This window comes from Hemicordylus capensis, chromosome 5 (genome assembly GCF_027244095.1).
Source record: "Hemicordylus capensis ecotype Gifberg chromosome 5, rHemCap1.1.pri, whole genome shotgun sequence".
NCBI classification, from domain to species: Eukaryota; Metazoa; Chordata; class Lepidosauria; order Squamata; family Cordylidae; genus Hemicordylus; species Hemicordylus capensis.
In genome coordinates this window covers 65,481,797-65,508,387 of record NC_069661.1, presented here as the reverse complement: position 1 = coordinate 65,508,387, position 26,591 = coordinate 65,481,797, and the positions used below count along the sequence as shown (strand labels likewise).

General features: G+C 42.7%; 1 protein-coding gene across 9 annotated transcripts in view; it reads right to left on the bottom strand.

The window, feature by feature from the left end:
• The window catches only part of TRIM2 (tripartite motif containing 2), a 105,928-nt gene that overhangs the window by 33,326 nt on the left and 46,011 nt on the right, over positions 1-26,591 (bottom strand). For 8 of the 9 annotated variants that reach the window (XM_053253157.1, XM_053253158.1, XM_053253161.1 and 5 more), the window contains 3 exons: positions 10,017-10,198; positions 4,837-5,074; positions 838-989 (listed from right to left, as the gene is read on the bottom strand). In XM_053253157.1, coding sequence (XP_053109132.1) covers positions 838-989; positions 4,837-5,074; positions 10,017-10,150 — 524 coding nt within the window. In that variant the 5' untranslated portion in view covers positions 10,151-10,198. Of the gene's footprint in view, positions 1-837; positions 990-4,836; positions 5,075-10,016; positions 10,199-23,790; positions 24,182-26,591 lie in introns of those variants that run through there. The other variant, XM_053253160.1, reaches the window with a different exon arrangement.

The window sequence follows — 26,591 nt, the reverse complement described above, 5'->3', positions numbered from 1 at the left end:
ACTGAAGACAGACTTGTTCAGCAGCAAAAGCTGCACAAAGCACACATTATGATTTGCAGTTTCCATAGTTTGTACACACAGCCTAGCTTCACTTTGATTAATTTAATGCTCAAACTATATTTGCTAGCACTGTAGTTACCAAACTACAGTTAACAGATATCCTGCACTGGTACTGCCTCCCCCTCCTGTTCCCCCAAAAGTTAACCAGCCTTAGAAGTCATCTTGAGAATGGAAAGATCAATGAATTTGGGATTCAATTCACATCTTTGGGTCTTCTGCAGTTCTGGCCATCACATTTTCAAACTTATATTTGAACCAATACAGAGATTTTGAAGCAGAGGGTGAGGGCTTGGGTATCCCAAGTTGTAGAGCCTTTCAAGACAACTATAGGCTGTACAAAAGCATATGAGGGGCTGCATGTTCAAATTTCACACATTTAAGACATAGAAGACCTGTGTCTGAAATATCTCCAGAATCTATTAGACTCTCTGGCCGCTCTCATTGCAGTCCAATATGATAGCATAATGAAATCAAACACAGCATGCAGATAAATCAGAATTGGCATTATCCACCTTTCTGTAAGAGAGTCAATGAACAGTGCTGCATTATGACAACAGAACTTCCTACACCCAGGTGATATGGGAAAGTACAGGGAACACTGGCATTTCCCATCTCTCTACTAATGCTCAATAGTGTCAATAGTGTCACAAGCCACTTGTTCAAGAGGTCATGAGGCCTTGATGAAATTACAAACTTGATTAAATTAGAAACTAATTTCCCTTTTGTTTTCAGTCTGTTGTGAATCCTGGAGCATGTATGACAGAGGAAGTTGCATACCTTTTGTTGACAGCATCTAACTGTGCTTGAAGAGAAGCCTTATGTTGTTCTACTACATCCTTGAGAGGTACTGTGGGATGTTCTGCATGTTCCCCTTCTGTACATTCCCGGCACATGGCTGTCTCACAAGATTGGCAGTAAAATTCCATCAGCTGGTTAGAGAGAGCAGTGGGGTATGACTTACATTATAATACAAGTATCTTGTTAAAATTTGCAGCTTTTCTCAGATTAGGAGGGTATTGTTTAAATGCTATCGGCAGCATCTCCTCTAACACTTACATGAGCAGATGATGCCCCACTTGAGTAAGGGGCGATTTTCACCAATCTTTTCTTCCCTCTGCTGTCCCCTGAACATTTGATCCTGTGACTGGGGATCCACCAAACCCTTAGGAGAAGATTTTTTGGAGGTGCAGGGGTCAGCAGAGGGTAGGAAAGACTGGCAAAAGAGAGTCATCCCCCCTTGTGCAAGCAGAATATCTTCCACCCATGCAATTTAGAATGCACAAATTTATTCATTTAGAATTATTTTGAATGCTTCCCATTATCCAGACCTTACACTCACAGAAATGTTGCCACAATTCATGGAACTGAGAGAGGGAGCTTTCCATTAGTATATGCTATAATGTACTGCAATGCATAGGTTTTTTTGAAATTGTCCATTAACTCTTCATGGCTTTTACCAATTTTCTATGTTATTTTTTTTTTAATGTAGTTGATTGATAAGCTGGAATTAAACTGAATAGTAATTTGGTTTTCATTTCTGACAGTTTTAGATCCCAAGGACTTGAAAGGAAATCTACCACATTCCTCTGTATGGTATTAACTGGTTTAATACACCCAGATGATATGGGAAATATCATCATATAAAGATATCATCATATATTTCTTATACCAGCAATAGGCTATAAACAGCTATAGGCTATAAACTGTCTTCTTTTACTTACCACCTTACTACTACTTAAAGTTCTAAGTAGGGAAGGTTTCCTATCCTATTTCATTAAAATATGTAAATAAAACACACACACACAAATTTTACATGGGGTGATAGTATTAATAGCCATGCATGCCAATAGACCATAGTTTGTTCTCGAACCAAAATCTGATCCTAGTTTGATAGCTGTGCTTCATTACAATGGTTTGCTGCAAACCAGTTGCTATATTTGAACAAAACAACAAACTGTAGTTTGTAGCAAAATAGTAGCACAAATGTCCTCCGGTCACAGGGTGGGGGTGGGGAGAAGCAACGTGAGCACAAAGCTCACTTCATAACAAGAAACCATAGTTTAAAACTACTGTATAATCCACAAATATATTTGTATTTAATTAAAATGTAAATCAATGCTTACATCAATGCTTACATTTAACACCAGGATATGGATTTATAGCTGTGATGTTTATGAATTATGTTGACAATTGTTCCATTTTACATACACAAGCAAAGACAATCCTATACAATTTTGGTGCTTTGAAAGGACATAGACACACTTATGGCTGTCATTTCCACCTATTCAGTTTTAAATAAGACTGTCATTTTTGTTGCTTTAGAAGGATTACATTACTTCATAGAATGCTCAAAGCACCAGTGACTCACTCAAGATTACAAAATAGGGTGGCATCAGTTTTGCATATAATGAGGCTCATATTCTTGGCACTCACAAGTTTAACAGAAAAGAATCTGCATTGCTTAGGCTGACATTTAGAAATTTACCAGAGGGATAAAGCATCAGTTGTTTTTCAAATTAGACAAGATGATGTTAAAAAGAATTATACTAAGGACCCAGCAAGGCCAAGAAGTGCTTGCAGATTAAAAGAAAAACCGATATAGGCACTTACAAACTTACAAATGACCCATACTTATAAACAAAGTTCCATAACATATTAAATTAATGAAGTCCCCAACTTTCAAACGCCAACCCGCACATACAAACAAGTCATCCCTCATGGGAACTATATGTGTTCCAAGTTACGAACATCCAACTTACAGACGAACTTTTGGAACACAACCTGTTTGCAAGCTGGGGACTCACTGTACATTCAACAAAAGATAAATCATTTTCCTACAATTAGCATCTTTATCACTTATATGTATGCTTCATCACAACTGGAGAGATATTAGTTGTTTTCTGACAGTAAACAAAAACAAGCCCATGCATTTAACACTGGAGATTTAATTTTAGATAAGTTTTTACAATTTAGATTTGTATATATATAACATATATATGTGTCTCCCAAAGGGCTTGGCATGTTGTTGTAGCAAAAACCTATAGAATTGTGCAGTACCTTAAAAACCTCAATTATTTGTGTTACAATGAACACTTATGCCACAATAAATCAATAACTAACACAATAAAGAGTTAGTTTAAAGACTAACACTTTAAAGTGCCACAAAACTCTTTTACTTAGATATTTAGCTCTCTCAGTATATGGCTATCTGTGCAGTAATATTTACTCTGAGCCATTTTTTGGCAGATTAAAAAATCCGTAATGCTCCCGCTTCATGCTGCATGATATATCTACAAATAAGAATAATATCTAACACTATTGAATCTGATTTTTTGAATTTCTACTAATCTGAATGAAAAATAAACATAAGCATAATATTTTAGGGAATGAAGATTTTTGTGTGTTTATGTTACAATAAGGGAACAATATAATATGGGAAATAAAAGTCTTGTCCTAGATAGTCCTACAAGTGGAATAGCAGAAGCAGCAGGATACAGTGTGGGGAGGTGGGGGCTATCTACTGCCTTTGCTGCTGTCCCTGCAACTATTAAACTTGTCTTTATCAAACTGGTCACAAGCAACATTACCTCTACCATGCTTAAGTCTCTTTGCTTGCTGCTTGCTAATCACTTATGTCTCACTTTTAGAAGAAGCTTCCTAATCATTAGAGACAATTATTGCTGTGCTAGTCACATTTCACTGCCACATTCTAGATGAAACATAATGCTCACGGATGTACCCGCAGAGATGCCAACCCGCTAGCTCAAGTGGAATGATGAAATAATGAAATAATTCAGACCATATGCTCCACTTATTCCCAAGGTTCCATGTTAGCATATATAGTTTACACAGATTTTCCATCTCCTAGTGCCAATGACTGCCATAACTGAAGAGATAACACTGGATGGTATGAAATCCAGTCCAGTAACAATTGAGTGGTATAAAGTTTAACTTGCAGAGTTTGGCCTGGCATCAGAAAGGAATGCTTCACTAGGTCAGACTAGCCAATGACCTGGAGTGGGTACCTAATGATTTGGGATATTTTTCCTCTGCACCATATGGTTTGGTTTGGTTGCTTGCTTGCTTGCTTCATTGCTCTGGAGGTATGTGCTCTGTAAGCACCTTCTGCTTCCTACTTGTAAGAGATTATGGTCTGGATTGCACAGACTGATGGTAGAAGAGGATACACAACAGTGGTGGTATGAGAGGAGGATGAGATGTATTTTTGGCCTTCCAACTCTTTCTTGGAATTAAAGAAAGAAAGAAGCAAAGGAAGAGAATCTCTATTTACTTGCAATAAAATGGGTGCAGAAAATTTTGCTTACTAGATTCTGGAATATTAACATCTGAACTTAATATCAAGAGGACAACATTAATGATGTAAAACATAAATGCAAGAACCTGCCTACAAAAAAAACCCCCAAAAACCCCCAATGTGCTCACTAATGGTTGATCTGATAGAACACACAAATTGAATCTAATCCACCCTTTTTAATATGGTAGCTGTATCCAAACAGAATAAAGTCTCTCAAGTAAGTGAAATAATTTTTCCAGTTATAAATGAACAATCTTTAAAGCTCTACTTGGAAAAGCAAATAGTCCCACATCTGGTAGTACAAGCCAACTTGATCCTATAAGAATTGCTGCTGTGAAAGCTTGACAAACAAAATAGCCCCCAATTTTAATCTTAGAAATCTATCTGAGTCAATGAGAGCTGCCATTTTTTAATTTTAAAAAGATCAGATGATAACCATTATGGAAGCCCATTTCACTTACATTTCCTTCATGATTGGGGCAGGAGAGTGGTTTCCCTGCAGCAACAGCTGTGACAGTCTCCAAGATGGAAGACTCCTCAATGCTATTATCTGGAGTTCGCTGCAGGACATCCATCAGGTTGGTGATGAAGAAGTTGTTCTGAAGAGCAGAAACCCCTTTCTCTGGCAGGATGGATGTCTGTCGGCACACTGGGCAAGAGAGGGTCAAGCTGTGGGCTGGAATGTAATTCTGCAGACACCTAATGAAGAAGGCAAAAGAGAGGCAGATATCAGAACAGAAGAAAAAAATCTCCTAGAAGACATGGAAAGGTCATCATTAGCAATGTTTGGAGTTTTCACATGTTGCAACTAATCTCAGGGGGTAGAACAGTGGATCGTTCATCTTTTTAAAAAAAAATCTACTGGAAACATCCTGACAATCTACCCAAATAAAGTGGCAAGAACACTGAGAGAGAGCTGAAAGTCAAAACAACAGGTTTTTCCCAGAGATTGGAAGAGCTGAGTTGCTTTTATCTCTGGTCACAAAGGCCTTTGTTTTGGTTTTTTATATGTATTATTGACATTTGCAAAACCTTGGAAAGGAGACAAAAATATGTAAGTGTGGGCAATGATGTCTCATCATACCCTCTTGAATTTTCTCCCTCCGCTATTCAAAAAAATGTGCAGCCTAAACTCCAGCTCACATGAAACAGCAGACTCTCATACAGTTTAGACAAATACTCTTTGACCAGCTGCAGAGGAAGACAGAAAAAGGAGGAGTTTCAGCAAGTGAAGCTTCTCTCACCACTCCATGGCAAGCTGCACCTATTGAAATGCCTCTCCCCTGCAACCACTGAAGTTAAATGAGGGTTCCTGGTTATCCTAACGCTTTTTCTGCTCCAAAGTTTGGCAGGAAAGATTGTGAAGTCTTGCTGGCAGTACAAATGTACAATATCAAATTGTTTTCAAGGCTTTATTTCAGAGGTAGCTTAACCATTCTTGAGGCACTAGACCCAAAGAATTCTCTGGTGAACCAAGTGTCCACTGATAACATTGTCTGGATTTAAAGCAGCATTAACCAACCAAGATCAAAATCGCTTTAAGCACCTACGTCTTATGCATTTTACATGCAAGGATTGCCTCTTTCCAAGTCGTTCTGCAACCTGTTAAGCAGCACTCAATGCCCCTCCTGAGCTCTTTAAGAGCACTTTGGAGGTCCTGAGCTCTTTAAGAGCACGTCGGAAAGAAGTATAAAGGATCACATAGAAATGCTGCATCTGAAAGCCCTCATGCATTTATTATTTATTCATTATAATTTTTTTATATACTGCCTCCTCCAAAGACTCTAGGCCAGGCCTGCTCAACTTAGGCCCCCCAGCTGTTTTTGGACTACAACTCCCATAATTCTCAGCCACAGCAGCCAATAGCCAGGGATTATGGGAATTGTAGGCCAACATCTGCAGGAGGGCCGAAGTTGAGCAGGCCTGCTCTAGGCGGTGAACAACAATACCAATAACAAACAACATATTTGTTGTTGTTGTTGTTGTTGTTTACCCAGTCAGACAGGTGTTATTGACTGGTTTGTTTTATCCAGACATCAAGTCCTTCCCAAGGACCTGGGATGGCTGAATTTTATTGTCAGCGTTGTTGCTGTTATTATTATAGATATCGTCGCAGAATATAAGGCTGTTCCCAGTAAAGTTGCTTTTTGTAATTGGCTGATGGTGATTTCTGTGGTCTCTATTATTTATTATTAATAAATGCCTGGCAAAACAGAAGGGTCTTAAAGGGCCTTAAAAGCAGCTATGGAAGTGGCTGAACAAATATGGGGAAAGAGTGTTCCAAAGAAGAGGGGCTGCCACAGAGAAGGCCCTCCTATGGGCCCAGGCACCATGCACTACACTAAAGTCAGTGGTCCCTCTAATTTTTTTCACCTCTGTGTGGAATGAGTTTTGTTCTGGGTGGCAGTATCAAGGCAGTATGTGCGCACATGCATTCAGAATGGGGCCTTTCTGAGTCAACCTGAGCAGGATCTAAAATTAACTGAGCAGACATTAAAAAACTTGTGAACACGCGCACATGCTCATGCCTTAGAGGGAACAGTGACCAGGGACTGGGACACTAAGGAGGGCCAGCAGAGAAGACCTCACAGGGCAGGATACAGAGGCCGAGAGAGATGATCCCGAGATATATAGGTGCTCAGCCCATAAGGGTTTTGTAGGTGAGAACCAGCACTTTGAATTGGACCCGGAAGCAAACAGGCAACCAGTGCAGCAACCGTAAAAGAGGTGTGACACTATCAAATCTACGGCCACTCCTAAGGAAGAGGGCAGCTGCATTCTGGACTAGTTGAAACTTCCGAAACATTTTCAAAGGCAACCCTAGGTAGAGCACATTACAGTAATCCAAACTGGATATAGAAAACAATATGTGTGCTACCATCTGAATTCCAGCCCTACAGGGTTAGTAAATGATTAAATATCATATTATTCAATGGCATGAGCTATATCCATGTGTTCTGTTCATTACTTATACAATCTGGATACAGTGCATACAGGTACAGATCTGTACACAGGTACAATAATTCACATGCTATGTTGAACACAGATACAGCAGCCGTACACTTCTTATTTGTACAATGCATCTGAGGGGGCCTGTACCAGGTTTACTTTTAAAATGAACAGAGGTACAGTCATTCACACAAACACATATATATTTGTAGAGACATGTGAATAGAGGTACAACATAATGCCTAAATAGGGCTATGGTGTCAAGTGCTTCAGGAATATTTCTTGGGGAGTCCCTGCAGAGACAGTGCCTCATTACCAACCTGCTTCTATATTACACAGTGAGGCTGTTCTCACAAACAGCCTAACGCAGCCTGGGGCGAAATCCCCCAGTGCAACGTGTGTGTTGCACATTGCACTGTGGGATGCCAGAAGGCCAGAACATCAAGTTTGGGCCTCGGATCCCTCCGCCCTGCTCCGTGAATGTGGGGGCACAGAGCACACTCCCACCACCAAGCCTAGGATCATCTGTAGGAAGGTAAGCTCATTGGCGCCTTCCTGCCCACCCACTCTAGGCGATTACAGTATTACAACATTATACTATATTGTGTAGATGACATTAGAATATCATCAATAATTTGAAGACAGACATTAACTGCTTATAACATGCACACATTTACAATGCTCAGCATTTTTTAATGATATCTGCCTGGAAACACCATCATTCATACTTTGTCCTGTATCCCAGCCAATTATGGCCCCTGAAGTGGCCCACAATAATTTGGGCTTCTTCTTGTGATTACCTCACTCTGTGGTGGCTGTGGGAAAAAGTCTAGCATGTGCTGACTTCCAAGTGCTTCAGCCTGTGGCAAGGCAATTTTGTGCATCTGTCACCACAGGCTGTTTTCAGCCCATATTTGGCTTTTGGCCCACCAGTACAAATGTTGAGCATTTGCATGAGCATGCCAAAAGCTGAACAGACTAAATTCTGCCCACGGCAGCAAATTAATATGACTGCCTTTCAGACTCAGTGACTTCTGCATCATATGCCAAAAAATGAGAGTTTTCTAAAAAGTATAGGATGCTAAACAGCCATTAGCACCACTGCATTCAAAGTACAAATGTCTGTTTTAGAGCAACTGCCTAAATGTATTCCTACAAAATGAAAATAAAACATGCCCAAATAAGTCAACAATGTAAAAATGGTGGGCAATGTGGAGACAATGTGTCCACTTTCTTTTTTAAAAAAATATTTATTTTACGTTTTTTAAATTAGTAAATCCTGGTCTTGGACTGTAATAAAGATGACGGATTGATTGGATTATTAAATCATCCTTACATAAATAGATCATATACAATTTTCCAATAAGCAAAACAAAAAAACTCAAGCAAAAATAAAGAACAAAAACATTTTATGTTATACATTGACATCTAACATAGCTGGTCAACTTCATGATTTAAACTATGTCCCATATCTTAATTAACCAATCATTCCATATTGGGGAGTTAGGATTTTTCCCATTTTTAGTAATCACTTTACTTTGTGGCCGTGAGTAGATGTACTATTAATTCCCAGTCCTCTATTAAGACCAGTGATCCGATAGTTAAGGGATCTATGGACAAGCAATATCTAGTCATTTCTTGAATGCATTTAGGTACTTGAATGCAAAATGGTTTTATGCTTGGACATATCCAAAACATATGAATCAATCTAGCACCCATATTACCACATCTTGTGCATTGATTTTGACAGGTTGAATATTTAAGCCTTCAAGGGGTCAAGTACCATTGCATCATGATTTCATAAAAGCCTTCTTTCAGATTTACATTTAACGTAAACATTGAGATCTTCCAAATCCAACCCCAACTTTTGTCTGATATGGATGTATCTAAGTCTGCTTTCCATTTTAACGGATGTGTTTCCCCCCCTGCATTCTAAATGGCCAAGTATTTTATAGATAGAACTCAATAAGTATTTACTTTGCTTTTCTAATATAATTTGCTCAAAAAGTGTCCCTCAAATTCCCTATATTTCTAAGCAATTTATATACTACATGTCTGACCTGTAGGTACTGAAACCTTGTAAGATAATATCCACCTTCTTTTGATGCTCTTGTATCGCTTTTACTGCCATAGAAATATAGTGCTAGGAAAAGGCCACCTATTAATTTTCTACCTATTTTGTAGTTGTTAAAGGCATGAACGGTACTGCCAAAAAAGGTGGCAATGATACTTTCATATATATTCAAGTTGATAGAATCCCCTTCCAAGTAAACAGATTCATTGCCTAAATTCAGCAGGCTAGCAGAAAATGGCTGCTTCTACATTATTCAGCACATTTTATAAATGTGTGGAAAATAGGCAAGGTCTTTTCATATATAAAACACACACACACACACACACACACACACACAACATAACTGCTTGCCAAAATTGCATAGTGAGATTCAAGATTAGTTTTACAGTCCTATCCTTCAGAATCTGAATCCTCTTCATCCTCCTTATAAATCAAGTAAGCCTAAAGGTATTTTATCCTCCTATTCATTAAATTTTAGTATTATGTTTCAGCAGAACTCTTTGACTTGACTGAAGGTTCATCAACTGTAACTCTAGACTTCTGGGAACTGATCACTGAGGCAGCCCAGAGAGAACAATCCACTGTAAACACTTTGATTGGGACGGAAATAGCTCTTACCTCTCACAGAAAGTGTGCAGACAGGGGAGTACTTTGGGATTCTTATAGCGGTCCAGGCATATGCTGCAGATCAGAAACTGTTTGTCAATCTGACGCACCACAGGGCTTGGGATGTTGGAGCCTTCACTGGCCATCCTAGACCACTAACATGTGGGTCCTGTTCTCTTTTACCCTGCTCACTGCTGAAATTTTAAACACAAAACAACAAAGCTTTAGAGGTAAAAATTAACTTTCTGCTTACAATGGATCTTTTTAATATGCTTTATCTTATTTATCTCATATATACATGTGCATGTACATGTACATATACATATACATTGCCTGATATGTGCATCTCTAGGCGGTGTACACAATTTTAAACATGGCAAATATAAAACAGAGTAAAAACAACTGAAACAATTTCACAGAATAAAAAGTTAAAACAACCTCATGGGATAAAAACAAACTGTCTGAAATTAATTTCAGTTAAAAGCGTGAGAAACAGGCATGTATTGAGGGTCTCTCTAAAAGCAAGCAGAGAAGGAGATGCTCTTCTTTCAACAGAGTGCATTCCAGAGCCCTGGGATAGCTACAGAGAAGGCCTGGTCCCAAGTCTCCACCAAATAAGCCGGTGGCAACTGTAACTGGACATCTCCATATGATCTTAATATGTGACAGGGTTCATGACAGAGAAGATGCTCACTTAACTACTTTGGACCCAATCTGCTGAAGGCTTCATAGGTAATAACTAGCACTTTGTATTTTGCTCAGAAACGTATTGGCAGCCAGTGCAGTTATTTTAAAATCGGTGTGATACGGACCCTTCAGGTTGTCCCAGAGACCAGTCTGGCTGCCACATTCTATACCAATTGTAGTTTCCGGACTACATACAAAGGCAGCCCCACATAGAATGCATTACAGTAGTCAAGCCTGGAGATTACCAGCATGTGCACCACTGTTTTAAGGACATTTACCTCCAGGAATGGACGTAGCTGACATATCAGCCAAAGCTGATAAAAAGCACTCCTGGCCACTGCCTTAACCTGAGAAACCAGAGAGAGTTCTGTATCCAGGAGTACTCTTGAGCTACGTACCTGATCTTTTAGGGGGAGTGTAACCCCATCCAGAACAGGCACTAGGGATGTGCACGAACCGGTCCGGAGGCCATGTTGGAGGCCTCCGAACCGGTTTGGAACCGGGCCGGCCTAGCGGTCCGGCACTGAGGGGGGTCGAACTTTAAGGGCAGGGGGTAGTACTTACCCCTCCTGCCGCTCTTCCCCCTCCGGCGCTGTATTTAGAAGTGAAGTTTTGGGGGCGGAAGCATTTCTCCCTGCCGCCCTTGCCCCCGTCGTTGCCAGGAAGTAGTGTAAATAGCAGCATGCATGCACCCATCACGGCACGCCTGTCGCCGCCGTGCACGCACATGCCGCATACGTCACATGCAGCGTGCGTGTGATGTATGCGGCGTGTGCGCGCACAGCAGTGACAGGCACGTGCGCCACGACGGGTGCATGCGTGCTGCTATTTACACTACTTCCTGGCAACGACGGGGGCAGGGGCGGCAGGGAGAAATGCTTCCGCCCCCAAAACTTCACTTCTAAATACAGCGCCGGAGGGGGAAGAGCGGCGGGAGGGGTAAGTACTACCCCCCCACCCTTAAAGTTCAACCCCCCTCAGTGCCGGACCGCACCTCCATGGTTCCGTGCACACCACTAACAGGCACTTTCCAGATACCATGCTACAACAGTGTCACTACGTGTCCATTAGTGTGCTTTTGTACTGCCTGTGTTTTGACATCAGAGTCCCTGCACTGTCAGCAAGGTGACATTCACATTTCCAATGCCTTCTTTCAAATTTTATCCTTGCGTTTTAGTCGTCCAACATTACAAGTGTGTCGCAAAAAAAAAGCTGTATTTTCCCGTTGTAAGTGGGTTGCGCAAGCTATTTACAGTGTGTGATCTGGAAAGCGCCCAGGCATAGCTGAACCATATTTCGGGTCCCGACACCCCATAGTCACTATCTCCATCTTATTTGGATTCAACTTCAGTTTGTTATCCTTCATAGGAACACAGGAAGCTGCCATATACTGAGTCAGACCATTGGTCTATCTAGCTCAGTATTGTCTTCACAGACTGGCAGTGGCTTCTCCAAGGTTGCAGGCAGGAATTTCTCTCAGCCCTATCTTGGAGATACCAGAAAAGGAACTTCAAACCTTCTGCTCTTCCCAGAGCCACTCCATCCCCTGAGGGGAATATCTTGCAGTGCTCACACATCAAGTCTCCCATTCATATGCAACCAGGGCAGACCCTGCTTAGCTATGGGGACAAGTAATGCTTGCTACCACAAGACCAGCTCTCCTCCTCATCCAGTCCATTACCACCTCAAGGCAGGCATTTAGGGAAGATATGCCATTTCCTAATGAGGTTGATATGGAGAAATAGAACTGGGTGTCATGAGCATATTGATAATACCCAGCACCAAACTTCCTGATGATCTCTCCCAGGAGTTTCATGTAGAAGTTAAAGAGCACTGGAAATAGTATGGAGCCTTGTGAAACTCCATACTTTAGTTCTTGTTTTGCAGAGCAGAAGTCTCCAAGTGACACCATCTGGTATCTACCAGAGAGGTGGGAACGGAACCACTGTAAAACCATGCTAGCCAATCCCTCCTCCCTCACGTGACCCAGAAGGATACTATGGTCTATGGTATTGAAAGCCGCCAAGAGGTCCAAAAGGATCAGTAGAGTCAAACTCCCTCTGTTGATAACCAATTGGAAATCATTCATCAAGCTGACCTAGACAGTCTCAACCCCATATCCCACTCAAAAGCCAGTTTGAAATGAGTCTGGATAATCTGAATAATCCAAAAACTGCCTGGAGCTGAGAGGTCACCACCTGCTCAATCACCTTGCCCAACCATTGAAGATTAGAAACGGGACTGTAATTAGCTAACTCTGAGGGATCCAATAATAATAAGGATTATCATCAAATAAGATATAATAATAACTTCCTTAAGACAAGGAGGTATCCTGCCCTCCCTCAGAGAAGCTTTTATAATATTTATCAGACCCTTTCCAATAATACAATTGCCAGATGAAATAAGCCAAGTTAGGTAGGAAAGGATCAAAAGAACAGGTTGTTGGACGCACAGTCTGAAGCAGTTTGTCCACATCCTCAGGAGTCTCAAACTGAAAGTGACCCAATCTAATCCTATAATAGGAGTTGCTGGACACCTCCACTATAGACTCTGCAGTAACTGTAGAATCCAGCTCGGCCTAAATTTGTCTGGAATGTAGCTGGTGTTTCTCTTCCATGAAGTTTAGGAATAGGAAAATGACTGAAAGACTAGGTTTGAGAGGTACCACGAAGCATGCCAAAAGGGTGCAGTGAGTAACAGAGACACTGTGTGCCCTTTCCTGGGCCTGGAGCCCTTCATTCTGCATACCAGCCATCTGTTTAAAGCACAGACACAGGACCAAGATAGACAGGCAGACCAACTTGGAGCCAGCGTGGTGTAGTGGTTAGAGTGCTGGACTAGGACCGGGGAGACCCGAGTTCAAATCCCCATTCAGCCATGAAACTAGCTGGGTGACTCTGGGCCAGTCACTTCTCTCTCAGCCTAACCTACTTCACAGGGTTGTTGTGAAAGAGAAACTCTAGTATGTAGTACACCGCTCTGGGCTCTTTGGAGGAAGAGCAGGATATAAATGTAAAAATAAATAACAACAACAACAACAACAACCACCTATGGTATGCATCTAATGGCCCAGAAGCAAGAGAGAACAGGAGGATTCCTGTAGTATTATTAACAGCTGTGGAGGAAAAGGAATTTTGAGCTGTGCAACAGGTCAATGTGCTTCAGGCAGGGTTGTAGCTAGGGAAGAGGGGGCCTGTGTTCACCCCTCTCCCCAGTGGTCCCTTGGAGTGAGAGAGATAATGAAGAAAATAGGGAGAGGTGGAGCTGGGGGGCCCTCAGGGGCTTAGGTTCTTTGAACCCATCTGCTCAATTCTAGCTATACCCTGGCTTCAGGAATGAAGAGTTACACCTGCTAAAACATCCTTCTTTACAATTATTCAAGAGAGAAACATACATAATGCATACATACATAGAGAAGTCCTTTTCTGAGGCACATGGACACCCCGAGTACTCTGTGCTCTTTTCTCTTACCATGGGAGTACAGCCAAGGAGAGCTTAACTTAAGGGTGCTTTAAAGCTATTATTCAGGGAGTAGCACAGTATTTCAAACTTGAAAAGGTAACATAGTATTTAAGAAGCTCAGTAAGCAAGTTAATGCCTTAAACAGCAGAACGCAGCCAGAAAGAAGAGAGGAAAGAACATACACTAGAACAGAAGCAAAGAAGCAATACAAAGAGTGTTTCCAAAGCAATATATGTGACCATTATCATTATGGACTTAATTTGTGCTGGGGCTTAGCCTCTAAATGTACTATCAGGAGCTGCTGAGGCTAGAACTAGGAATCTCCACACCAACTTATTTGATAAACCACAGATCAGGAACATCTCCTTAGTCAGTGACGGGATCCAGGTAAGTGAAGTTACTCCACCAATCCAGGCAGACCAGTGAGTTTCCTCAGCAGGAAAGAATATAAAGGCTTCCTGTCAAGACTAGCATTTTAGATTTCCTGCTCAGTAGCTCCTTCACAAGTATAGAGCCCAAATCCTGGAAACTATGGCTAACAGGGGCATAAATATAATAGGGCAAGGGGGAGACAGTTGTCTGTGGGCCCACTGCCTTAGGGCCCCCCCAGAGGCAAGTCACATGACTGACTCCCCCAGCCACGCACCTGCCCAGGCTTCCTTCAGTTGTATTCATCCTCTGAAATTGATGTGAGGGTTAAGACCTGGAGCTACCAGAACAGCATGTCTTTCTCTAGAACCATTAAATGACTTGCATCGTCTACAATTTACAAAACTTAAAAAAAAAAAATTTTAGGATGATGTTCTATTGTGGCGCGTGTGTGTGCGTGTGCACACACACACACACATATATTTGTTACCATAATTCAGCCTCATTTAAGATTTCTTTACTTCATGAGCTGAGCTGAGCTTTAGTGAGGGGAAGGAGCCCATTTTAAAATCTTGTCTCTGGGCCCACTCCAACCTTGCTACGCCCCTGGTGGCTAAGGATGCCTCTGAGCACATTTAGTGGCCTTTAAATCACTATTAATAAACTGTAGCTTGCATCTGGAATTGAAGATAACTTTCAGGGGGAAAGGTAGGGCTAGAAAAGACTCCTGCCTAAAATACTGGAGAAGCTGCTGCCAGTTAGTGTAGCCCAGGCCTGCTCAACCTAGCCCCCCCGCCAGCTGTTTTTGGACTACAACTCCCATAAACCCCAGCCACAGTAGCCAATAGCCAGAGATTATGGGAGTTGTAGGCCAACATCTGCAGGCGGGCCAAGGTTGAGCAGCCCTGGTGTAGACAATACTGAGATAATATGGTCTGACAAAATAAAAGGCAGCTTCCTATCTCCCATGCAGACTTATGTCCCAGCAACTCTCTGTTTAGAAACTTTTGCACTGATCCTACCAATACTATTTGTTTAAATTAGAATAGACACAGACACAGACACAGCTGAGAAGGTGAGCAAGCTTTTCTAAACATCTAGCCTTTACCCCTTCAAACAAACCAACAGAAAGAGGGGAGATTTGCAGGGGCTGTTTCCTCTTTAAGGGGTAGGTCTTAGTCTCTCTCTGTCTGAGTGTGGGTGTGGGTTAGGGTTAAGGTTAGGATTTCCCAGGACCAGGAGTTGATAGGGTTCCAAATTCCAGTGTTTACTTAGTGCCTGCTTGGAGGAGGTGGAGTCAGCTAGGGCTGGGAGAGGCCCCACATTCCTTTCCTTTGATTCACATCCTGTGTGTCAGTTGGAAGGCTACTCTACAAAATAGGTGAAGGCCTGAGAGCATAGTGAACAGAGCATAGGAGTTTTGCTGGACTTTAGCGGGAAGTGTGCGGGGGAGTTTGGATCACAAGGAGCCTCGTGGAGAAGAGAACGTAAGTACGTATTCCTCCCTCGTATCCCTCATATTCTTGGGAAAGGCTGTTTGGACAGTTAAATAGCTGACCATTACAGCTGAGACCTATCCTTCTAATAAACAGATAATAAACTACTTATAATAAACTATCTCTAAATACTGTAAACAGCCAACAAGACAGTATGAAGATAGAAGGTCAGCAGGGGAAGGGGCACTTCCCAGTGTATTGCACAGAGTGCCACATGTATGACTATTTGCCCCATGGGCAGAAGTCATGGGTGTGTGCTCGGTGCAAGGAGCTCCTGGCCCTCAGGGAACAAATCCGTTCCCTTGAGACCAAGGTGGCGGATCTGGAGAAGCTCAGAGAGTCAGAGAGGCATGTGGATGAGACCTTCAGGGATGTGATAGAGGCATCCCACTCCAGGGCTGGTAGCTCCTCTGCTGTCAGGGAGAATGAAGGTCTTGGGCAAGGAGGAAATCGGTCTGAGGAAGAGGGAAATGCTCCTTTAGAAGAGACCCCTTCCGTGGATGATAAGCCCATATCCTCTTGCACGGGGGATACTCCTCTGGGGGGTGGGGGCCTCCTTGTATTGGGTGATTCGATCATTAGAGGTGTAGAGAGATGGGTTTGTGACCCGCGTGTTGACCACACGGTGACTTGCCTGCGTGGTGTGAAAGTTGCAGACATCACGCAGTGTCTAGACAGGCTCCTAGGCAGTGCTGGGGAGAAGACAGCTGTCGTGGTGCACGTTGGCACCAACGATGTGGGGAAATGCAGTTGGGAGGTCCTGGAAGCCAAATTTAGGCTGATAGGTAGTGTATTGAAGTCCAGAACCCCCAAGGTAGCATTCTCAGAAATGCTACCTGTTCCACGCGCAGGTACAGTGAGACAGGCAGAGCTGAGAGGTTTCAATGCGTGGATGAGACGTTGGTGCCGGGAGAAGGGGTTTAAATTTGTTAGGCACTGGGACACATTTTGCGGCAAGCAAGGCCTGTACAAAAGGGACAGGCTGCACTTGAACCAAGATGGAACCAGACTGCTGGCACTTAAAATCAAAAAGGTTGCATAGCAGCTTTTAAAATGACACCTAGGGAACAGCCGACAGGAGCTGGGCAGTATCCCGTTTGGCAAAAGCCATCCCTTAAAGTGCGAGGGTGCAATGAATTCAGATAAAACAGAAGGGGACAGTGCAGAACTGCATAAAGAGCAGACAGGAGCCTGTGCCAGCAGGTCAAAGAGTCATAAGAACAGCATACGTCAGGGGAGAGATTCAGAGTATAGGTGCTTATATGCCAATGCCAGAAGCCTCTGAGCCAAGATGGTTAAGCTGGAGTGCTTGGTTGCTTATGCAGAAATAGATACAGTGGGCATAACAGAAACATGGTGGAACAGTGAGAACCGGTGGGACACAGTCATCCCTGGGTATAAACTCTACAGAAAGGACAGGGAGGGGCGCATTGGAGGTGGAGTAGCACTGTTTGTTAAAGAAGGCATAGAATCTAACTAGCTTGAAAACCTAGGTGGACTGGAGTCCTCCACAGAAACCCTGTGGGTGACTATACAAGGCTGGAAAGGGAACGTGCTACTGGGGATGTGCTATCGCCCTCCAGATCAAAATGCTGAGAGTGACTGGGAGTTGCAGGAAGAAATCAGGGAGGCGTCAAGGAAAGGCAGGGCTGTAATTATGGGTGACTTCAATTACCCACACATAGACTGGGTAAATTCACAGTCAGGTCAGGACAAAGAGGTCAAATTTCTAGATACACTAAATGACTCTGCCCTAGAACAGTTGGTCATGGAACCAACCAGAGAGAAGGCAACCTTGGAACTAATTCTGAGTGACACCCAGGACCTGGTGCGTGATGTCAGTGTCATCGACCCTTTAGGGAACAGTGACCACAGTGCCATCAAATTCAGCATACATGCGGGGAGAGAATCACCAAGGATGTCTAACATGGACATTTTGAATTTCAGAAGAGGAAACGTCTCCAAAATGAGGAGTACGGTGAAAAGAAAGCTGAAAGGGAAATCCAGGAGAGTCACTTCGCTCCAGACGACTGCGTGGAGACCTGATAGAGGTCTATAAAATCATGCATGGTTTGGAGAATTTGGAGAGAGAGAAATTCTTTTCCCTCTCACACAACACTAGAACCAGGGGTCACTCCATGAAATTGATTGCCAGGAGGTGTAGGACCAACAAACGAAAGTACTTTTTCACACAACGCGTGATCCACTTGTGGAACTCTCTGCCACAGGATGTAGTGACAGCCAACAACCTGGATGGCTTTAAGAGGGGTTTGGCTAACTTCATGGAGGAGAGGTCCATCAATGGCTACTAGTCGGAAGGCTGTGGGCCACCTCCAGTTTCAAAAGGCTCTGAGAACCAGTTGCAGGGGAGTAATGGCAGGAGAGAGGGCACGCCCTCAACTCCTGCCTGTGGCTTCCAGCAGCATCTGGTGGACCACTGTGTGAAACAGGATGCTGGACTAGATGGGCCTTGGGCCTGATCCAGCAGGGCTGTTCTTATAGAAGGCTTTGTGACCTCTCTCTTGTAGTCTAAAACACACAATAGTTGAATTAGTTATCGATTTCAGTTTCTTGAATGGCTAAGTGGCTTTTTAAAAAGTAAAAATTTAACCCCTATGGTTAGGCAGATACATTTGAAAGTGAGCTGATAATTCTAATGCTAGGAGCTGACTTTCAGTGGCCAGGGCATAGGTTTTTTTCTGCCCTGCATAACTCCTTGTCCCACCTCACAGGAAGCAGAATTACTTAAATCGTGTGTGTGTGTGTGTGTGTGTGTATGATGGTTGCCAACTGTCCCTCATTACACAGGCTGTCCTTCATTTCAGGGATGAAATGTTGGTCCCTGTAGGGACAGCATTTGTCCCTCATTTATTCAATAGCATATAATTCAATTACTTATATGTCTATGATACTCAGGCTCTTGATTACCACTGCATACACCTGCCAGCCCCCGGCCTCAGCCAGCCCCCACAAACTTGTGTCCCGCAATGAAATGTTGGCAACCGTAGTGTGTACACACACACAAAATATGAGACCAATCATGTTATATTTTTTAAATGCCTCTTTCTTCTGCTTCTACTAATAATTATAGATGTATCTTTTTGGGGTGTGCACGGAACCAGCTGATCTGACCAAAACCAGACCGAGCCAGTTCGGTCCAGCACCGCCTCGAAACCCCCCACCCTGGTTCACTTCAGTCAGGGGGGGCATTCACAGTTTTTTTTTAAAAAAATTACTATTTAATTTTTCTAAACAACACTTACTCCCTCTGGGGGAGTTGTCCGAGGCGGTGGTGGTGTGTGTCTGCGGAGGTTCCCCCTCCTCCCCCCAGCCTCCCTTATTTAAGAAACTGGCCGTTCAGCCGCTCTTTGGGCGCTCTTTGGCCTTTCCCCCTCGGTGCAGCAGCCATTTTGGAGTCTGCTGCGCCTGTGCAATGTTCAACTTAGAATCTGTTTGCACATCCCTAGTATCTTTTGCTAGAAGCCTCCCTGTGGCTTTTGCTTTTCCAGCTTCACGACCCTTGGATATCTTGCTTCTTCAAATGATTCTACCTCTTCTGCCTTGCTCCTTGTGCCTGCTTTCTCATGTCTCATACTGCTTTCAAATCCCTCCCTCAAACCCACCTTAGATTAAAAACAGGTCCCTTGCCCTCCTGCCATGATAAGCAACCTTGGTTCTCCAGCTGTTGAACTACAACTCTCATTATCTCCAGCTACAATAAATTATGGCTGAGGATATGAATTGTAGTTCAACACAACGGTGGAGCGGGACTGCCAGCGGCCTGTGTGCAGCCACCACAGCCGCTCCACTAACCCCGCCCCCGCGTCTGACGTCAGAGGCTGGGGCTAGCCACGCCTCTGTGTCTGATGTCAGTCGCGGGGGCGTGGTCTGGCTGAACAGAGCCTTGAGGCTCCATTCGGCCCAGGACAGGAGAGTTGCACTTTAACTGCCGAAGGGGCCACGCGGCCCCTTCGGGAGTTAAACGAAGGCCAGCGCTGCTTTCGCAACGCAACCCAGGAGCAGCTCTTCCCTGCCTTTTGCTAAGGCTGGCGCTGCAAAAGCAGTGCCAGCCTTTGTTTAGCTACCAAAGGGGCCACGCAGCCCCCACTTGGGAGCTGAATTAGCCTCCCCGCGTCTGACATCAGACACGGGGCGTGTCGGGGCCATGAGATGCAGTCCCTGATTGGTCGGCGGCAAGGGTTCTTTGAACCCATTGGCCCAATGGTGGCTCCACCCCTGGTTCAACAGCTGGAGAGCCAAGGTTGCCTGCCTTGGTGTAACAAAGCCGAAGCATGTGTAACCCACACAAGTATATGCTTCCACTTTTTATCCTGCCTCCATCTTCTTCTGTTGTCATCTCGTTAAATCTAAACCATATAATGTAAGCTCCTTCATGCCAGACTCAGTCCTCTTGTATTTTGCAAACACCATGCACAATGAAGATGCTATATTAAATACTATTTTCTAATGAATACCTTGTTCTCATTATTAATATAGGAGCCAAAATGTGATATTTCCCAAAGAGTTAAAATTTGCTGCTGTTGCTTTGCCCAACCACTATATTTTCCTTCTGGGCTCAAGAATTTGACCAATTATCAAACATAAAGCAACATCTCATGACACCATGTTTCATCTTTGAAAGCCTTTTACACTTTTACAGCCTTTAACACTTAGTAGGTTTGGTATCAATTACCTAGTAGGTCATCTATTTATACAAGCTGAGAATTCTAAGTGTTGGAGCCGTTTCTAAACAAGATTTGCATCTGTTATACTGTAAAAGGTTTCTATGAAAGGAATGGGCAACTGAGCTAAGCTACTACTTTGTTCTTGGACATGATGAACCATGGTTTCTACCTTGAAAGCAAATGGGCTGCTTGAGCATTGAGAACCAAGATCACCTCCCTGCAATTTTGGAACTGGCCAATGTCTGACAATGCAAATCCCTTTCTGATCTTGGACACTCAGGATGACCCAGGTGCAAAGGAGGACTAATACCTTAAAGCTATATTTAAGGGAATCCTGACAGGTGAAGTTTGTCCCACTGAAATGAGAAAAAGAATGCACCTGCTGAAGTTCCCTTACCTCCCTAATCTTTACCACGTTTAAAGAAACAGAAAACCTGTTCTCCCTGCATCCATTCACTCTAGGTAGCAATGGAATATAGGTAAAGGCTGCAAGAGCAGGTCTTACATTTGATTTTGTCCTGAAATATTAATTTGAATTTATCTGAACAAAATCTATCTTTATTAAATGTTGCTTATCATAGTTTTCAAAACTTTTGTGAGATGAAAAACTATATTTGTCAACAGATGTGTTGCTGCTACTAATCATTTACAGAAGACTTCAAACATTTAAGTGTTTAACTATGTGTAGCATGAGACTATTGCTCATATTTCACAGGTAGGAATTGAGGCCAATGATGATCTCTCTTAGCTTGTCAGCTGCTGTCCTATGCATACTTCCCTGGGTGTGAGTACCATTAAGAGTGAGTACCATTAGGTCAGTGGGACATACAGAAAAGTCCTGTGCATGCTTATTCAGAAGTGTGCTTAGTCCATGAGATGGCTAAAGATTGATTGATTGATTGATGCCCCGCCCCTCCAAGACACTACTGCTCAGGCAGGGCAGCTCACAACATTAATAAAATTGATAATGTAAAATAAAAAGTTTAAAAATAAAATTAAAAGACCAGGCTAAAACCACATTTAAAATGGCATTTTTAAAAGTTTAAAATTAAAAGTTTTATTAATAAAAAGCTAAAAACTGATAACTATAAAAAGTAAAGAACCTACCAGACATAAGTAGCAGATAAAACATTAAACCTCTTTTTATCTGGATATCTAAAAGTCTTATCTGGATTAAGTTTCAGCTTGTTTGCCCCCAACCAGTCTAGAACAGCCTCCAAACCCCGGTTCAGATCATCCACTGCCTCCCTGGTGTCTGCTGATTTAAAGATAAGTAGAGCTGGTTGTTATCAGCATAGTGATGGCAGCGCAGCTCACACCCATGGATGACCTCTCCCAGAGGTTTCATGTAGATGTTAAATAGTATAGGTCACAGAACAGATCCCTGTGGTACCCCATAGGCCAAAGGCCAAGGGGTGGAGCAGACATCCTCAGCATCACCTTTTGAGTATGACTCTCCAAGCAGGAGTGGAGCCACTGTATAACTGTGCCCCCAAGTCCCAACCCAGAGAGATGACTCAGAAGGATACCATGGTCGATGGTATCAAAAGCCGCTGAGAAGTCCAGGAGATTCTGACTATATCTCTCTAATCCAAAACACTTCTGTGCTGTATACCACATTAGTGCCTTGCTGAAAACTTTATTTTTATCCTGCTTCCTTCTAAAGAGCTTAAGGCATACATGGCCTTCCCTATTTTATCCAAACAACCACCCTGTCTGGTAGGTTAGGCTGAGGGAGAACAACTGACCGAAGGACACTAAGTGAGTTTCCATGGCTGGACTGGATTTTGAATCTGGGTCTCTCATGTCTTAATCTGACTTCTACATAACACGTCTTGTGAGTATAAGCTTTCAAATAGGATTCTGTTGAGATACTCTGTTTAGCAGGATGTGGAAGTTTCCTTGCTATATATCAAAGTGGAATACAATTGAGCCAAGAGGTTAAAACAGCTCCGTTAAAAGCTATAGTAGAAGCTGTTATCCATTAAGTAAAGAAACAAGACTGAATTTCTTCCACTTGTTTTTAAGAAAGGGGTGGAGAGTAAAACATGTACTATCTGGATGAACAAACCTAAATAAATCCTCAACATTTTATGAGGAGTTGCCTCTAAAAGAGAAACACCTTACCGAACCTCAGTCCAGAGTAAGAGCTCTAAAGCAGCCTTTTCAGAAGCTTTCCAGAAAATGACATCATCCTCATTATTTTTCGTGCAGAATTCAAATTCTAAATATATACAGAGCAATTCTCAATTTCTAATCAAAATGGCCTTTAATTTAAATCAAAGAAAGTTAAATAAAATGCATGGATTTATGCATATAAGACTCCCAACAGTAGATGTATAGATTACAGAAAGAAAGCAGTGTGTGCAGCCACACCCATCTGGAATAGAACTCTTTACAAAACAAAAAACCAGCTGGGTCTCTAGAAAATGGTATACAGTAGGCACATATATATTAAAATGAGAGATTCCACAGAGTGCAGCTAAAATGGAAAAATTAGTAATGCCAGCCTGTTCAAAATGTATCAGTGTCTTTTAAAGGAAGGCTGTACTCCACCCAACCAGTGCTACGATTACACTCTGAATGGGCAGATTATATCACCAATTACTTATCAATGCTATGCAGAATCCAGAGGGTCTAAGCCATGCATTATGAATAAATAGGTTTCCAGTAGCAACATTTGCAATCGAATTCTCAAGCCTCAAATCTGTAGGAAAGGCTGGGACTTCTGCTCTACAAATGATGCTTTAAAGACAGGATCAGATACTGGTAAAATTTCACAAGCTCAGCACATCATATGACTCCCTTTACTGGGGAAGAGAGGCAATAAAATCAGTCTTTTTCCTCCCTGCATTAACCCTAACCCATTTCTTTAAAATATGTTTAAAAACAAATAAGAAAAAAAGTCGTACACAGTACAAAAGATAGTTTCACTTTCGGCATATATGTTTTCCATATTATTACATCCCCCTACTGTTTAAAGCACTTAAGCATGCAACATAACAGGGGGAAGAAAGGGAGCTTGGTGGGGAGAAGGCATAACCTACTAGCCACCGGCGCAATACTGAACAAACACTTGAGACCTACCCATCTTTGTGGAAAAGAGCTTAATCAATGCAATGCCAAGTATAAAATCCTCTCCAGGATGGAGCTGGGTCCTGCAGTAGTCCAAATGAGCCAACCATAATCATAGTAATATCAGCTTGAAAGCCTTGTGAAAGGCTGTGTGAAAATTGTTATGAGAATCCCTAGGACCGCACCGTCGTTACTGGAGATGCAGCATGCTTCTAGCTTTAGGTAACAATGCTCTGTTCCATGGAGAGAATAATGGAAGAAATGAAAGGCGGCCCAGTCAAGCAGTCATTAATTCCCCCCCTTCCCCCGGTCCAGGTCATTGACAAGTGGGAGACCCCCGTAAGGATTCCAGCCAATCAATCTTTATTTAGTACATCTTTCTCACTCAACCCGTGCTGAAAGACTGCAGAAAACCGTGCAAGGGATTGTGGGATAGGGATGCAGTACAGAGCTGCAATGAGATTCTCTGGGTGGATTTCCCCCCTCCCTTTCACAGTCAGCAATCAGCTGTTTCAAGGCTCAGTCCTAGCCCATTGAATTTGGTCACCGGAATGTTGCTACAGGATTAGCAGGCAGGGAGAGCCATGCTTCCAGTGCGGCAGAAGAACAGATACATGCAAGTATTTCCTTACAAAATTCAAAGCAGGCTTTGATACTAGTACTCTGATTCAGAACACATTTTCTTGAAAATAAGTCTCCTGTGTTTTTAATGGCACAGTCAGTGAATCAATGAGAATGAAAGAGCAGGGGGAAAATCTCTATCCTCCCTCTCTGTACGATTCATGCTCTTTTAAACCTTATAAACCTCTTATCATGTTCTCCTCCCCATATACAGTGGGACAATCAATAGTCAGCCACAGAATGTGCAGTTGCTAAACCAGGGGATGAGAGCACCAATCCCTCCAGAAATGTTTACGTTAAAAACACAAAGCCAGACATTGCCCAAGGTTTGTTTTAGAGAAAGAGATACTAAGCTAAAAATGGTGAAACAACTGCTTTAACTGTATGATAGGATTTGCCCTATCTCAAGACGCTGTATCTGAACAGTCTAACTGAAATATTGTACTGTGAAGTATTTGCTAACTATGCAAGTCAAGCACATTATTTGTGTAGCACATTTGCTGTATGTTGTTTGCACCTGGCAAGTGTCACAAGAAGGTGGAAAAAGAGCAGTGGAGCAATATTCTTACATGATTATTTGGTTATGCTAGGAGAGACTGATCTCCCTTTCATCCATCCCTTTCTCTCTTTCATTCATTCAGCCTCCTTCTCTGAAAGCACAATAAAGAATGTCAGGACTCTATTGTCCCTGCTTTTGCTGTTCCAAAAGCACATGGTTTTATATTTATATTAATTTATTAATTAATGTGGAAGTAGGAGTTGTAAGTGTAAGGGGAATCTCCTTGTCCCCTTATTCTGCCTCCCGTCTCCTTCTAGTGGATATGTACTGAAAACAAAGAATTTCCCCTATACTTGTAGTGTCTAGCCCTATTCACACAATGTTCAACACTTGTACAAGTGTACAGTATACACAGAAACAGATCTGTACACAAGTGCAGTTATTCACACTTTATGCTGAACATAGAAACTGTGGTTCACATCTCATCAGTACCAAGCATTTGAGGGTCCTGTACTCAGGTTCACTTTTAAAATGAACCCAGGTACAGTCAATTAGGGATGTGCACGAAACGCAATTTGGAAACCAAAGTGCAACACATCCCTTTAAAACAGAGAAATTACACATCCCCTTTAACCCTGAGGACAGCAGTTCCATACGGGCTCCTCCTCCGCTCACCGTCACTTCCATAATCATGGCACTCCCCCAGCTATGCGTGCTCCAACACACATAGCTGGGGAAGGCCATGTGCATGCTGGCATCATGTGGAGGCAGCTGAGAGACGCCCCGCCAGCGTGCAAGCATAGCTGGGGGGAGCACTGTGTTGGCAAGCGGAGGAGCATAGCTGGGGGACACAAGTATAGACCTGCTCTCCTCCATTTTAAAGGGGATGTGTAATCCCTCTGTTTTAAACGGTTGTGCTGTGATTCGGTTTCCAAATTGCATTTCATGCACATCCCTACAGTCAATTGCACAAAAATGTATGAATGTACAGAAATCTGCAGAATGACTGAGTAGGATCCTATCTTAGCCCTATTCAGACATGTTGTACAACTGTACAGATGTCTTTACACTGTGAAAAACTGTATCTGTGTACAGAGCTTTATTTGTGTACAATATACACACATAATACTTGTGTACAATATACACACATAATGTACTTGTGTACAATATACACACATGTACAATATACACACAACTTAAGGGTATTGCATAACTTGTGAATAGTGCTCTTCATTAGAAGAGAAGCGGCATGTGCTAATAATCAGCATCAGTCATGGATCTCAATCTCAATGACTGGAATGAAAACCAGATTTCTAGAGAATGCCTAGTTGTTCAAGATCGTAAAACCCCCCAACTGGATTGTAAAGAACTTTACAAGGATCATCTCCAAAATTAGTAAATTACAACAAAATGGCAAAAAGAATTAAGTTTGAATCAAACTGCCCTCCTCAGTTTCCATCCTACCTGGTGGGCCCTGAAAGAGTTCATCCACCACCACACAAAGGCTATGCATGCAGAACTGGTCTCAGGGATAAGCCGTGGGCGCTTCTGTGGGTCTTGGGCTTTCAGCCAGTGCCTAATGACACTGGCTCACATACAGTGCAAGGGAACATGGATGGCTTCAGCACCACCCACACCCCTACCTGCTTAAAAGCACCACCAATGGGTAGATAATTAAAGACTATGTTAAAGA